Source organism: Lithobates pipiens, unplaced genomic scaffold (genome assembly GCF_037356315.1).
Source record: "Lithobates pipiens isolate NorthernLeopardFrog02 unplaced genomic scaffold, aLitPip1_a1.2 Scaffold_13, whole genome shotgun sequence".
Taxonomy (NCBI): Eukaryota; Metazoa; Chordata; class Amphibia; order Anura; family Ranidae; genus Lithobates; species Lithobates pipiens.
The window spans coordinates 229,473,661-229,489,056 of NW_027507718.1; the positions used below are offsets into that span (position 1 = coordinate 229,473,661).

Consider the following 15,396-nt stretch of genomic DNA (forward strand, 5'->3'; position numbering starts at 1 on the left):
TCCCTGACTAAGTACTGAAAAAGAACATGTGACAGATCACATATACTGTATAATTTAGCCTATAAAAAGTATGATTTTAAAAATGAATATTTTGCAAAAAAAAGAAACTGAATTTCTAACAACGAACAAATAGCTAGTGATTTAGTGCCTGTATTATTATTATTATTTTTATTAACCTGATCTTCAGTCAAAAGGATTAGCCGAGTCACCATGATGTTCACAATGTTCCCCAGACTTGAGTCCTGGAAAAGTTTGGCAACCTGACCTCCAGGAAAGAAAAAAAGATCAGTCTTAATATCACTGACAAAATAGACGAGTGGAACATAGAATGGTATTTTCCTCTGTTCTAAAGATAAAAAGTAGCTTGCATAGGTTGTAATACTTACAATGTTCATGATAGCCAGGATATATTGCTCAATGTCCCTTCTTCCGTGATAACCAATCATCATTTTATCTGCAACCACTAAAGTCTCCACATATCTCTCAGTGCTCACTGATCGTTTAAGTGGCAGGGGTCCACGCTGTGTGTGATTGGATGCTGGTCGCAATGGTGGAGGCCTTGGGTTTCTCAGCCACCAATGACGGTCCTTCCAGGGCTTGTCATCTAGAGTAAAACAAGCATTCATTTAAGTAATTTCCTTGATCACAAAATGTCTCAGCATAATCTTGCCTAGTATAAAGCTCTCTTATAAAACTAAAATAGAATGTGATAAAACCGATAGACGATAAATAAAGGGCAAATCACTCCAACATTGTAAAATTATTGTTGGGTGGATGCCAATGTGTTAAAGCATAGCCAAGCAGGAGATTAACAAGGCGTGAACTACTGTTTGGTTGCTCTGAATTGCTGCACTTTGCACATGACGCTGCTCTTTGCACTTCTTATTAAAGGTAAGCTATAATGGTTTTTAGTCAATCTTATTAAAAAAAAATAATGTATAAACATTTAACAGCTTCTATTTTACATTACAGTTTTTTTTATTATTTGCATACATAGCGTACTTGGATTTTGAATTAGAAAGTCTAGCACTAACTTAGAACTTTTTGACTATTCCTTACGAATTGGAGATGTAGACTGCACTGTCTACTAGGTGAGGGTGCAAGTAAATAAAATATGCAAGAACACTATACATTCAATAAAAGGGAGCTAGGGAGGAGGTGGACAACTTATGGGTAGAGTGCCAAATGAAACTAAGGGGAAAATAATACTAAGAGTATGCTATAGGCCCCCTAACCTGAGGGAGGAGGGGGAGACAAACCTCCTATCACAATTTGGATTAGCAACAAGGATGGGAAGTGTCATCACAATGGGGGATTTTAATTATCCAGACATAGTGGGCAGAAGAAACCACACATTCGTCTAAGGCTTGCCAGTTCCTAAATGTCTCGCGGGACAATTTCATGGGCCAGATTGTAGACGTACCAACTAGAAACAAAGTTACTAGACCTACTGATTACCGACAATAAAGACCTGATCACGGATGTGGACATAAGGGCCAATTTAGGAAACAGCAATCACAGGTCAATTAGCTTCAGTATAAACCTCACAAATACGAAATATAAGGAGAATACAAAGAGACTGAATTTCAAAAGAGCCAACTTCCCTAAACTATAAACCTTGCTAGAAGATATAAATTGGGATATAATCTTAGGAACAAAGAACACAGAGGAGAGATGGATTTGCTTAAAGAGTATATTAAATAAGGGCATGAGCCAGTGCATCCGATTGGGAAATGAATTTTAAAGAGCGAACAAAAATCCTGGATGACTTAACTCTGCATGTAAAAATGCATATAAAAGCAAAAAATACAAGGCTGAAAAATCATCATCAGCATTCAGACTTTACAAAGAATGCAACAAGAAATGTAAGGGTGCATAGTACATAGCGGAGGAGAGCAAAATAAATCCCAAGAAATTATTTAAGTATATAAACAGTAAAAAAGGGACCATATTGGCCCCATACAGAATGAGGAAGGAAATCTGGTTACAAAGGATGGGGAGATAGGGAAAGTACTGAATTTATTCTTCTCCTCAGTCTTCACAAAGGAATCGGGGGGCTTCAGTAACCAAAACTGCAGTGTTTATCCTCATGACACATCACAGGAAGCACCCTCATGGCTAACAGAGGACAGAATTAGAAATAGACTTGGAAAACCTAACATTAATAAGTCACGGGGACCAGATGGCTTTCACCTGAGGGTCCTTAGGGAAGTCAAGTAATTGCCAGACCATTGTTCCTAATTTTTATTGACAGTCTACTAACAGGAATGGTACCAGCTGATTGGAGAAAAGTCAATGTAGCACCAATATTTAAAAAAAGGGGCAAATTACTTCCCTGGGACTTACAGACCAGTTAGCCTAACATCAATAGTATGCATGCTCCTGGAGGGCATGATAAGGGACTATATACAAGATTTTAGTAAAGAAAAAGGTATCATTAGCAGTAATCAGCATGGATTTATGAAGAATCGTTCATGCCAAATCAATCTATTAACCTTCTATGAGGAGATGAGCTGCCATCAAGGTAAAGGAAGGCCCGTAGATGTGGTGTATCTGGAGTTTGCAAAAGCATTTGACACAGTTCCCCATAAAAGTTTACTGTACAAAGTAAGGTCCATTGTCATGGACCATAGGGTGAGTACATGGATTGAAAGCTGGCTACAAGGGCAAGTTCAGAGGGTGGTGATAAATCAGGAGTACTCGGAATGGTCAGTGGGGAAAAGTGGGGTCCCCCAGGGTTCTGTGCTTGGACCAATCCTATTTAATTTGTTCATAAACGACCTGGAGGATGGGATAAACAGTTCAATATCTGTATTTGCGAATGATACTAAGCTAAGCAGGGCAACAACTTCTCTGCAGGATGTGGAAACCTTGCAAGAAGATCTTCACAAATTAATGGGGTGGGCAACTACATGGCAAATGAGGTTTAATGTGGAAAAATTAAAATAATGCATTTGGGTGGCAAAAATATGAATGCAATCTACTCACTAGGGGGAGAACCTCTGGGGGAATCTAGGATGGAAAAGGACCTGAGAGTCCTAGTAGATGACAGTCTCAGCAATGGCAATTCTCCCACGCTACAAGACTCTGGACTCTCATCTGGAGTATGCTGTCCAGTTCTGGGCATCAGTCCTCAGGAGGATGCACTGGAAATGGAGCGAGTAGAGAGAAGGGCAACAAAGCTAATGAAGGGACCAGAGGGTATTAGTTATGAAGAAAGGTTGCGAGCACTGAACTTATTCTCTCTGGAGAAGAGACGCTTAAGAGGGGATATGATTTCAATTTACAAATACCACACTGGTGACCCCACAATAGGGATAAAACTTTTCCACGGAAGGGAGTTTAATAAGACACGTGGCCACTCATTAAAATTAGAAGAAATTAGATTTAACCTTAAAGTGATTGTAAAGCTTTGATTTTTTTTTTTTAAATAACAAACATGTCATACTTACCTTCACTGTGCAGCTTTTTTTGCACAGAGTGGCCATGATCCTCGACTACTGGGGTCCCTTGGCAGCTCTCGTGGCTACTCCCTGCATCGTATAACCCCCTAGGAGAAGCGATCTCCCGGGGAGTCCACCATTCTGCGTCCATAGATGCCGAATGCCGGACTCGGCCCTGCCTCCCCGGGCGCCCGTGTCATTGGATTTGATTGACAACAGTGGGAGCCAATGGCTGCGCTGCTATCAATCTATCCAATCAAGAGCCGAGAACCCTGGGCAGAGGAAGAGTGCGTCTCCGCCATGGAAAATTCCAGGGCTTGGGTAAGTAAAACAGGGGGGGGGGGCCTGGGGGCCGGTGACTGCCAGGTATTTTTTCACCTTAATGCATAGGATGCATGAAAAAACACAAGGGTTTACAACCCCTTTAAACTGTGTAGAGGGTTCTTTACTGTGAGAGCGGCAAGGATGTGGAATTACCTTCAACAGGCGTTGGTTTCAGGGAGCATCAATCGTTTCAAAAAATTATTAGATAAGCACCACAATGACCACAACATACAATGTAATACTGACATATAATCACACACATAGGTTGGACTTGATGGACTTGTGTCTTTTAACCTTACCTACTATGTAAATATGGGGGTTATTTACTAAAGGAAACTCCACTTTGCACTGCAAGTGCACTTGGAAGTAAAGTTGCTGTAGATCTGAGGGGAACATGCAAGGAACATAAAAAACAGCATTTTAGCTTGCACATGATTGGATGATAAAATCAGCAGAGCTTCCCCTCTTTTCAGATCTACCCCTTAGATTTAGAGCGACTGCACTTTCAAGTGCACTTGCAGTGCAAAGTGGATTTGCCTTTCGTAAATAACCCCCAATGTGTGTATGAAATCAGAATTCCTCCAGAATTTAGTTGTTTATTAGGAAGCTAATACCTCCTAGAGGGCATAACAAGTTTCAGTAATTAAAATAAAGCATTGTTTTTAAAATAGTGCACAGATGTAATTCTGCTACTTATAAAAAGTCTGAAATTAGGAAATTTTTACCTATTACACCACACGCTGCATCAAGATGCTGTCTTTGCAAGGAAGAGCGCTTGTATACCACATGCGGGGTCCCCTCACTGGTTTTGTTGTAATTTCTACCTTGAGGTAGTGGTTCAATGAGATATTCATCCTCCCCTGATACTATAACTCCTAGCTAGTTTAAAAGAGAAAAAAGATGTCATAGACAAAATAAGATGACTATTGTAACTTTGCTATTGCTTTGCTATTGTAAAGTTTCAGCTCATTAACTTATAGACATGGGGGTTGATTTACTAAAATTGGAGAGTGCAAAATCCAGTGCATCTGTGCATGGTAGCAAATCAGCTTCTAACTTCAGCTTGTTCAATTAGGCTTTGACAAAGAAAAATGGAAGCTGATTGGTTTCTATGCAGAGCTACCAGATTTTGCACTCTCCAGTTTTAGTAAACTAACCCCATAGTCTTAAAATAAATCTTGTTGCTTGAGCGTGACAAAAAAATAAATAAAAACACATAAATTCACCCCAAATGTATATTTAGTTTTAGGGTAAATGCCACTGAATTGAATTATCAATCATCCCCTTATACTCCAAAGGGGTCCCCGGTAACATAAATCCGGTTTTAGTTTTCTAAAGTCTTATTATGTCTTCCTTGTTTAAAGACAAGTATTGTACTTCTACTGTTATTTTATTAAACACGTAACTTTCATTAGGTCACTTTGGTCATCAGTGGCACTAACCTATTATTATAATGCAGATTAAACATACTACAATCTAAAAATAATTTCTGTACAAACATGTCAGAGTGATATATATATATATATATATATATATATATATATATATTGCAGTCTGATATTAATAGGCATCAATTTGTTCACCTCTTCAGATTATATTTAGCCTGTCCTCACCAGTCCATTGCAGTTGCTAATGGCCACTTTGGAGCTCAGCTGTTGATCTTGTATGTGGCCAACGTAGTGACAGTCCTCGTACAGCTCATGTTTCCAGTCCAGTCCCCCTCTTTTCCAGTACTCAACAGTGAAGTGCTGTCCCAGTAGATCTGTCTGCAGGGTGAGGTTGAGTAGAAAGTTAGAACTTTGAGCTTGCAGCCAGTAGAAGACCTGCCGTTCAGACTCATCAGGGATGCTCCTCCTGGACCTTCGGAAGCTGGGTGATGCTCTGCGAAGGTCATACGTCAAGAAGTTCCCACTCTTGTCCACCTGGGCAGGAAAGGCGATCTCATAATGGCTCAGACGGGAGAGGAAATCTGCTGGGTCAGAGGAGAGGACTTCACTGGCTGCTGTCATCCCAACGATGCAGTGACTTGGGCTGAATTATAAGGCACCACGTCAAGCACAATAACAAGCACAATCTATATAATGATTAAAGGACCAAAGTGTACTAATGGTAGGAACATGTTTAAAGTATAATTTTATAATTTCTAGAGTACCACAATTGATTGTTATATAAAAATTAGCTCTTCTGCAGGTGAGTATTACTAAAGATGGATAAAATTCATTCACCTGGAGGAAGTGAAAGTAATGCCGCGTACACACGATCGGACTTTCCAGCAGACTAGGTCCGAAGGGATTAGTCTGTTGGACAATCCGATCATGTGTGGGCTAGTCCGATCGTTTTTCGAAATAAAAATCCGATGGACCTAGAAATAGAACATGTTTTAAATCTATCCGACTGACTCAATTCCGACGGATTAAAATCAGGAAACCGTTCGTCTGTATACTGGTCCGACGACCAAATACGATGCAAGGGAAGCTATTGGCTACTGGCTATTGAAGTTCCTTGTTTAGTCCTGTTTACGTCATCACGTTCAAAATGAATGGACTTTCGAACGGACTTAGTCCGTTCATGTGGAGAAGTCAGTTCGTTCGGAAAGTCTGTCGGAACTCCACCGAAAGTCCGTCGGGAAGACTGTCGGACCTAGTCTGCCAGAAAGTCCGGTCGTGTGTACGCGGCACAAAGCTATTGCTTATGTCAAATACACATGTGTACTCATTTTTGTAGAATTGTTTTTATGTTGATCTGGGTAATTCCTGCAGTTTTCTTACATGAAGCCTCATTTGTGTACAGTTATAACTTTGCTATAACAAGCTATAGTTAGAAGGCTATATAAGTTTAATGTTAGTATTACCAAAGAAAGAGGATCTTGTTCAATGTCATGACAAGAATATTTCCTTTAAGTATTCATAATAATCTGGCGAAGCAACTACCAGCTCAAACAAAATTATGATATGAGCACTGTTCAAGAAATGGAGGGGGACAGAGAGACTTATAAACAAATAAAAACAAAGAAAAACACATATAAAGCAGAAATTAGAAACAGCTATGAATAATGTGGCTTTTCTGCACAGCAGAATTATATTTTTAAAAAATGAATTAACGTTCAGTAATGGTCCCTTCAGATAAGTGGTCTGATCAGGCCCACCTGTCAGTTTTTCCGGTGGCTTTTAATAGAAACTCAATGTTAGTCTGAGGGCAGGCATATGTAAACAGAGGTGTGTCTGTTTACATCAGACTACCTCCAATTCCTCCTAGACTTAAGCCACGTACACACGGTCGGAGAATCCGTCGGAATGCGTCTTATCGGACCGTGTCGTCAGATAATCCGACTGTGTGTGGTATGCATCGGACTGATTCCGTCCGAATCTCCGTCCAACCCAATTTTTCAATATGTTGGAAATATTTCCCGACCAACTGGGCCGGTCGGACATACTCCGATCACGTGTAGAGAATTTTGATCGGACCAAGTGCCACGCATGCTCAGATCAAATTCCTACATCAAAGCTATTGGCTACTAGCCTGAATCTAGTCCCATCGTAACGAAATTACGTCATCACGTTCTGAAAAATCGGATTTTTCGACAACTTAGTCCAACCGTGTGTATGCAACAGTTTCGGACACAATCCGTCAGACTAAATCTGACGGACAAAATCCAACGGATTTGGTTGGCAGAATCTCCGATCGTGTGTACAGGGGCTTAGACAAACATCCATTCTCCTCCGATTCAGCAGGTGATCTATGCATTGATCCCCTGCCGATTGGAACAGACACAGGCTGTGTGAAAGGGCCTACTGTGTGGGAGATTTGCAAAGATGTTGTATGGACTTCCTATGCAAAATTTGCACCTTTGTCTTGGGAATTATCAAATGTAAAGTATAACTAAAGGCAAAACATTTTTTCAGTTTTGGATAGGGTGGTGAGAGATTACAATACCTGATTCAACAGTGGTGGCTGGTGCTCCATTTTTTTGGGGGGGCAGAAAACAACCCCCCCCCCGCTGCCGGGTCCGCACTTCCCAACCAGGTGGACAGAGCCATGCCATGGCACACGCCCGGCAGAAATCACCATCTTTCTTCTCCCTGCTTAAACTCTGCCTCTGCATGTCACCACCGATGTTTGTATTTTTTTTTCTAATCACATGGCACCATGTTCCCATAGTTACTTGTTTACAAGAAATTGCCTATACATTTCCCACATGGTCAGCAGAAATTAGGAAGAAGTATACAAAGCACTTAACCCATCCACGATTGCTTCCCCTCCTTCTCGGCAAAAGCAACAGGAGAGCAGCTATGTGGACAGAGCCAGCCTCCTGCATGCTCCTGACAGAAATCAACATCTTTCTTCTCCCTGCTTCAACTCTGTCTCTGCATGTCACTATCAGTGTTTTGGCAGAACACCGGAGACTGTACACTCATTGGTTGCCCCCAGCTCCCCCTGCCTCTTCCTCTTTCTCCTACATTTTGGGTTGTCCCCAAATAAAGTTATAGTGAAAAAATCTTCCAAAGGGTACACTTGTTCTGGTGGCCTGGGGGGGGGGCAAAGGATTTCCTCAATTTGCAGAGATGTCCTCTCACTTCTTGGTAAATCTCCCCAATGAGACACAGATGGCAAACAAAAAAAAAAAATCTGACAGCGGTTATAACCTTCCCTTATTCAATTCAAAATGAAAAAAAGTGTTGCTTATATATTTATTTTAAAGTTTATCTAAACACAAAAACAAAATGAATGTAATACATTGCAGCTTTACCAGCTTGTATATGTGGTGACTGTATTAATTTTCCTTTTTCTGTCTTTTTTCTCCTTTATTTTCACTTAAACTTGCCAGTTATACACTTTCTGTCCTAGTTTGACAACACTTAGTCACTGGGGTTGATTTACGAAAGGGAAATAGGCAGTTCATTTGCAAGGAAATCTTCCCCAGAGCTTAGCAAATATGGTACAATTTCACTTTGCTAAGAATACTTAATCGTGTACAAGGAAAATTGAAAACAGCATTTTTGTAAATACATGATTGGATGAAGGAAATCAACAGAACTTCACCGCATTTACTAAACCCTGGGGAAAATTTCCTTGCAAAGTTCATCTTCCCTTGCAGACTGAGCAATAGGGGAAATTTACTAAAACTGGTGCACTCAAATTTACTAAAACTGGTGCACTCAGAATCTAGTGCAGCTGTACACGATAGTCAATCAGCTTCTATCTTCAGCTTGTTCAATTAGGTTTTGAGTTGACAATAAAACCTGGAAGCTGATTGGCTTCTGTGCAAAGCTGCACCAGATTTTGCACATTCCACTTTTAACCACTTTAAGACCGGGTCTATTCTTCAAACGTGTTGTTTACAAGTTAAAATATATATTTTTTTGCTAGAAAATTACTTAAAACCCCCATACATTATATATATTTTTTCTAACACCGGTAAAGTTAGCCCAATTTTTTTCATATTGTGAAAGATGATGTTACGCCGAATAAATTCATACCCAACATGTCACGCTTCAAAGTTGCGCCCGTTTGTGGAATGGCGACAAATTTTGACCCTTAAAAGTCTCCATATGAGATGTTTAAAAAATTCACTTCTGCGAGCTTAGCGGGACGGGCACGTTTAAAAAAAAAATTCTTATTTATTTTACCTTTTATTTTTACACTGTTCTTTTGAAAAAAAAAAATGGTGTCACTTTTATTCCTATTACAAGGAATGTAGACATCCCTTGTAATAGAAAAAAAGAATGACAGGACCTCTTAAATATGAGATCTGGGGTCAAAAAGACCTCAGATCTCATATTTACCCTAAAATGCAATAAAAAAATGTTGTTTGAAAAAAATAAAAAATTTTGCTTTAAGAGCTATGGGCGGAAGTAACTTTTTGACGTTGCTTCCACCCTGCAATGGTATGAAGCCAGGTGGGGGCCATCTTCCCCTCACTCAGCTCCTTACCTAACACTGAAAAGGACCCAATCGCCTCTGCTGCTGCAGACGGCTCCGGTAAGCGGCAAAGGGCACCGGAGCGTGGTGGGAGGGAGGGTCCCTCTCCCGCCACCGATAAAAGTGATCTTGCGGTGAATCCACCGCAGAGACCACTTTTATCTAAAAAGTGGACCGCCCGCTGAAGAGGAGGATACCGGGGTTATGCTAGCTGGCTGCTGCCATAACAACAATATTCCTCTTCAAAGCACTGCTGTATAATGACAGCAGGCAGTCCGTACTGTCCGGGCAGTACTGTAGTTCACAGAGGTTAGCTGGGAAGGGAGAAAACATTGTTTGTGATTTCAGTTCAGTGCACAGGAAGTTACATACATGCTTGATTCAACAAAATCAACAGAACTGTTTTTGGGGTGTACTGGCAGAAAATTTACCTGAAAAAGAAAACACATGCATTCACCATATCTAAGGACTGGTAAGCTGCAATATATTACATTTTTGTTCTTGGGTTTAGATATGCTTTAGGAATAATAGCATCATTTGTGTTATAAATTATACATGCGAGAAGACATGCAGAAACTAAATTTCCAAACATTGCTCAGCAAAGAACAGTAAGAACAGTAAGACGAAATAAGTCTATGCCACCTATGTATAGGAAATTTGTGTCAACGTCCTATCTTCCGCTTTTGCCTCTAACAACCATAGAGATGTCTTAATTCACTAACATGAACAATTACAGCTGGACTCTAAATGGGTAATACATACATTATTCTTTCCTCCTCATTTTTTATCAAGCAAGATCTTCAGTTCGGTATTCCACGTATGTGTCCACCTACTTACTGCCCAAACACACAAATCATCAGTATTTTATTGTAACACAAAGATATTTATCTCTCACCTTCTGAGCTGTGGTTGTGATTTCTGAATCTTTTGAAACTGGAAGGTCTTGCAGCAGTCACGGAGAAGGCCAAAGCCAGTAGACCCCAGATAACTGCCATGGCGTATGGTCTTCTTCAGCTTAACTGTAACGCCCACTTTCACCATGACGCTGTCCCTTAGGCCTTCTCCCAGGGACTACTAACCTAAAGCCTGTGAAGTCATGTCTTTCAGCCCTCGCAACAGCTCTTCAATTTTGGCTTCTTTTCTTCTTTTTTAGTTTCAGTAATGATATAAGTTTAGTTCTTTCAATTGCACAATTGTTACCCTTTAAAGAAAAAAATATGTTTTTTTGTTAGTTTGTAATGCATACAGTATACTATGTGTAAAATACCAAATTGTTTTACAGTACTTGTACATTTAATTATCATGTGACTATCAGTGGTATTTGAAAAGCTGAGCATATAAATTACACTCACCAGCTTGTCCTTGGTTCTCAAATCCACCAGCTGAATTCCAGATCTAAGCAACTTCTGTAATCTGTATTCTTTGCCTTGCTAAACTCAAATGCCAGATTTTCTATAGACTTCTAGTGCTTGACACCTAGAGAGCAACATTAAAGCAGGGGTCCAAATCAGAAATACTAACATTTTTCAGTGGGCTTTTTAATATACTAAAAAGTGTAACATAGAATTGTTATAAACTTAAAGAGAATAATTATTAATCCTCTTTCATCTGTATGAGTACAAAAAACTGGCATCTGATTCTATGCTATGCTTAAGATGTGTGATTATACTGAAGTTTGCATCTAATTCATGTCAACCTTTGCATTGACTTATAAAATAGACCGTCCTTAATACACAATTACTTGCTGAATTAATCTTCTTGTCTAAACGAAATTAGCCTCTAGAAGGCCCAAATATAATAATTATAGAATCCAAAGCCTATAGCAAGTTTTAAACAGCTCCCACACTAGAGGTTTACGAGAGGTATAAAACTTCCATGGTCATTAAAGTGGAAGTAAACTCCCCTATCGTTTTCAGCCAAGGAAGCTGCCATCTTTGCCTCTAATCTTCAACTGCTATGGTGCTGCACATGTGATTCGTTATGACACCAGCCATTGGATGGTTTGATAGTTTGGCTGAGAGCACAGCCAATGTGCCGTTAGCATTCCCTGCATGCCTTTTTTTTTAACTGTTTAAATCCATGGGTTTACTTCCACTTTAAATGGCGAATGGTTGTTCCATATGCTATAACCATTGAATACTTTTTTTGGTTTATTAAAATGCATATTTGGATTACTTATGTCTATAGAGGTTCAAAATAATCTAAAATGGACAAAGACAAAATTGGACAGCATTGTCTACTTTCTATCCACAGAAATGATCCAGTTAAAAATAGCTAGATAAGGTAACTATCATTTCAAAGCTAAAGGTATCCTTAACAGTATATGAAAAAGGTGAAAAGGCTTTGGTACCACGCTGCACATTATCAACAGAGAAAAAAGTCCTCTGAAAAAAATTCTCCTAAATCTCTTTGTTAATTTTCCAAATAGAAAAACATATTACAACATGTACTTTCAATCTTCAACTTGCCCACTCTCACAGGAGCTTTCACATAAGTTGTCTTAATAATAATTACAACAAATAAAAACATTAATTCTTCCCCCTAAACTTTTGTGTTGATGGTGTGGTTTGTTGTTCCCCTTCACTTTCCTATCCAACATCTTATTACTTTCTTTCTTATAATTCTAGTTGTTGGATTTCCCAGAAGCCGTTGTAGGTTCTACTATCCAGCTTGCCCAAACTCTTTCATATTTTTCTTCACATCCTCTATAGCAATATGTTTCTCTATACAGCGGCAAGTTGTCGTTTACTAAATATTTCCAAAAGGCTAATAAGGGAGCTTCTGATTTTTTCCAATTTAGTACTATTGCCTTTCTCGCATAGAAAAGCAGCAGAATTACTTGTGTTTTCTTTGCCCTAGTGGGGATATTATTTCTTACCAGACCCAGAAGACAAATCGCTGCATCCTGTTCTAAAGCAACTGATGTGACTATAGTGATTACCCTCTCTCCAGAACTCCGCTTTAGCGGGACAAGACCAGAATATATGGATAAAATCTCCTGGAGTTTACCCACATCTCCAACAATTCTGAGGGTTCAATGGGCACATTCTATATAATCTATAAGGTGTATAGTGTATTCTATGTATTATCTTAAATTGTATGAGCCTGTCTCAAAGTGAGACTAATATCTGGAAAGGGAATTCCCATATCGCCTCCCAATTCTCCTCCTCTAATTTTGGGACATCTCTCATACAACATGCACGTGACTTACTTATATCTAATAATGCAGTTTTCACTAAATGAGTATATAAGGTTGATATTGGTTTATTTTCCAGTCTCCTTATAGGTATTTGTTCTAATCCTGATTCTGTCAATTGCAGAAAACCTTGAGGAAATCGGGCAGAACGAGTATGGGAAAGCTACATATATCTAAATACATAGCTTCCTGGGTTATTCCATAGTGCTATCATGAAATAAATGAGATAAGTTAAGTAATTTGCAATGTGTCGTAATGGCTCCATTTAAGCTATCTCCCCAAAAAAAGTTATGAGTACTACCTTCTCATCCACTTTCTCAATAGCACAAGGGCATACATCCTTTTTTTATGGAAATAAACATCCCAAAATGTAAGGCTAGATTCACATTGATGTGATTTATTGCATGCCAAATTGGCGGCTATTGCCGGCAATGGCACTGTCAGAATCAGTGCGACACTGACTTTGCGGTGCTGCACCGATTCCCAAAAGTAGTTTCTGTACTGCTTTTGGCAACTTCGGGGTGAAATTTGTATAGACATCTGTGCAGGAACCCACACAGATGTCTCTGAAATTGCTCCTGAAGTCGGACTGACATGCCAGTATGAAATTGTGCGAGTTCAGATGAACTTGCATAATTTCAATCCCGCTGTCAGTGTGAACCTAGGCTCAATGTCACTTTGGCTCTCTAAAATTCATAACATTCAAAATTCTATTCTGCCCTAAAAAACCATGATAAAAAGTTAAAGAAAAGTTTGTCCTACTGGTTGGAATTCACATGTTCTCAAGAATATTGCTCCCTCCTGTTCTCCCCTTAATAGGTCTGACAATGTACAAACTCAATAAGGGGTAGTTGATTAACGTTATAACTAGATTACAAGAGGGCTCCTCCCCCCTTTCCTACATACATTCCCCTCCCCTCCTCCCCCTTTGCCCATAACTACCCCTTCATCTTTTTATTAATTTTCCTTCCTGCTGCCTGTGTCAGTAAATATACCTTGTTTGGATGTTTAACCACTTTAAGACCGGGCCTCTTTTTTAGATGTGGTGTTTACAAGTTAAAAATAGTTTTTTTTTTGCTAGAAAATTACTTAGAACCCCCAAACATTAAACATTTTTTTTATAACATCCTAGAGAATAAAATGGAGGTCATTGCAATACTTTATGTGACATCGTATTTGCGCAGCGGTCTTACAAGCACACTTTTTTTTAAAAAAATACACTTTTTTGAATTAAAACGTAAGACAACAGTAAATTTATCGCAGTTTTTTTATATTGTGAAAGATAAAGTTACGCAGAGTAAATTGATACCCAACATGTCATGCTTCAAAATTGCTCCTGCTCAAGGAATGGCGACAAACTTTTACCCTTAAAAATTTCCATAGGCGACATTTAAAAAATTCTACCGATTGCATGTTTTTTTGCGTTACAGAGGAGGTCTAGAGCTAGAATTATTGCTCTCGCTCTACCGATCGCGGCAATACCTCACACGTGTGGTTTAAATGCCATTTTCAGATGCGGGTGTTACTCACGTATGCGTTTGCTTCTGCACACGAGCTCTGCGGGACAGGACACGCTTAAAAAATGTTTTTCTTATTTATTTTACCTTTTACTTTTTTGTTTTTACACAAACAAAAAATCTGTCACTTTTATTCCTATTACAAGGAATGTAAACATCCCTTGTAATAGAAAAAAAGCATGACAGGACTTCTTAAATATGAGATTTGGGGTCAAAAAGACCTCAGATCTCATATTTACACTAAAATGCAATAAAAAAAGAAAAAATCTTGTAATTTAAAAAAAAATGCTCCTTTAAGAGCTATGGGCAGAACTGATGTTATGACGTCGCTTCCGCCCTGCAGTGTCATGGAGATGAGTGGGGACCATCTTCCCCTCATTCATCTCCATGTCAGCTCAGGGAACAGATGCGCCAGAGGGCAACGGATCGCGGCGGGAGGAGGGGGCCCTCTCCCGCCATAGATAAAAGTGATCTTGTGGAGAATCCACTGCAGGGACCACTTTTATCTTGTACCGGATCGACGGCCGAACACACGGATACCGGGGTTATGGCAGCTAGCTGCTGCCATAACAACAAAATCTGCCCCCAAATTAGGGATGCACATCGGCGTGCGGCGGTCCGGAAGTAGTTAAGAAGACTTACCTCACTTGGTAACTTTCCACAGTCTAACCAAGACACCTTATGATGATGGTCACGAAAGACAGATGAGATCCATAATGTTCTACCTGCCTTATATAACCGTGTACCCATCTGTTACCATAATATAGTGATGGCCGAACGGTTCGCCCGGCGGTCGTTTCGCGGCGAATTTCCGACATTCGCGGTCCGCACGTTCGAACGCCTTTTTCCGTCGTTCGCCGCGGCGGACTTACGTGTTTAATGTATACAAGAACTTTAACCTTTGGTGACACGTTTATCATGTGATACAGGACAGCCAATTGAGACATGACAGCACATGGACACTTGTACATTCCCCCTAACCTATAAATACACCCGA

The 15,396-nt window shown here is 39.7% G+C and overlaps 1 protein-coding gene across 3 annotated transcripts in view; it reads right to left on the reverse strand.

Moving 5' to 3' along the window:
* The window catches only part of ADAMTS10 (ADAM metallopeptidase with thrombospondin type 1 motif 10), a 233,228-nt gene that overhangs the window by 120,109 nt on the left and 97,723 nt on the right, over positions 1–15,396 (reverse strand). For 2 of the 3 annotated variants that reach the window (XM_077476314.1, XM_077476313.1), the window contains 6 exons: positions 11,039–11,162; positions 10,582–10,887; positions 5,381–5,798; positions 4,493–4,646; positions 387–604; positions 177–260 (listed from right to left, as the gene is read on the reverse strand). In XM_077476314.1, the coding sequence (XP_077332440.1) occupies positions 177–260; positions 387–604; positions 4,493–4,646; positions 5,381–5,798; positions 10,582–10,727 (1,020 nt within the window). In that variant the 5' untranslated portion in view covers positions 10,728–10,887; positions 11,039–11,162. The remainder of the gene's footprint in view (positions 1–176; positions 261–386; positions 605–4,492; positions 4,647–5,380; positions 5,799–10,581; positions 10,888–11,038; positions 11,163–15,396) is intronic. The other variant, XM_077476315.1, reaches the window with a different exon arrangement.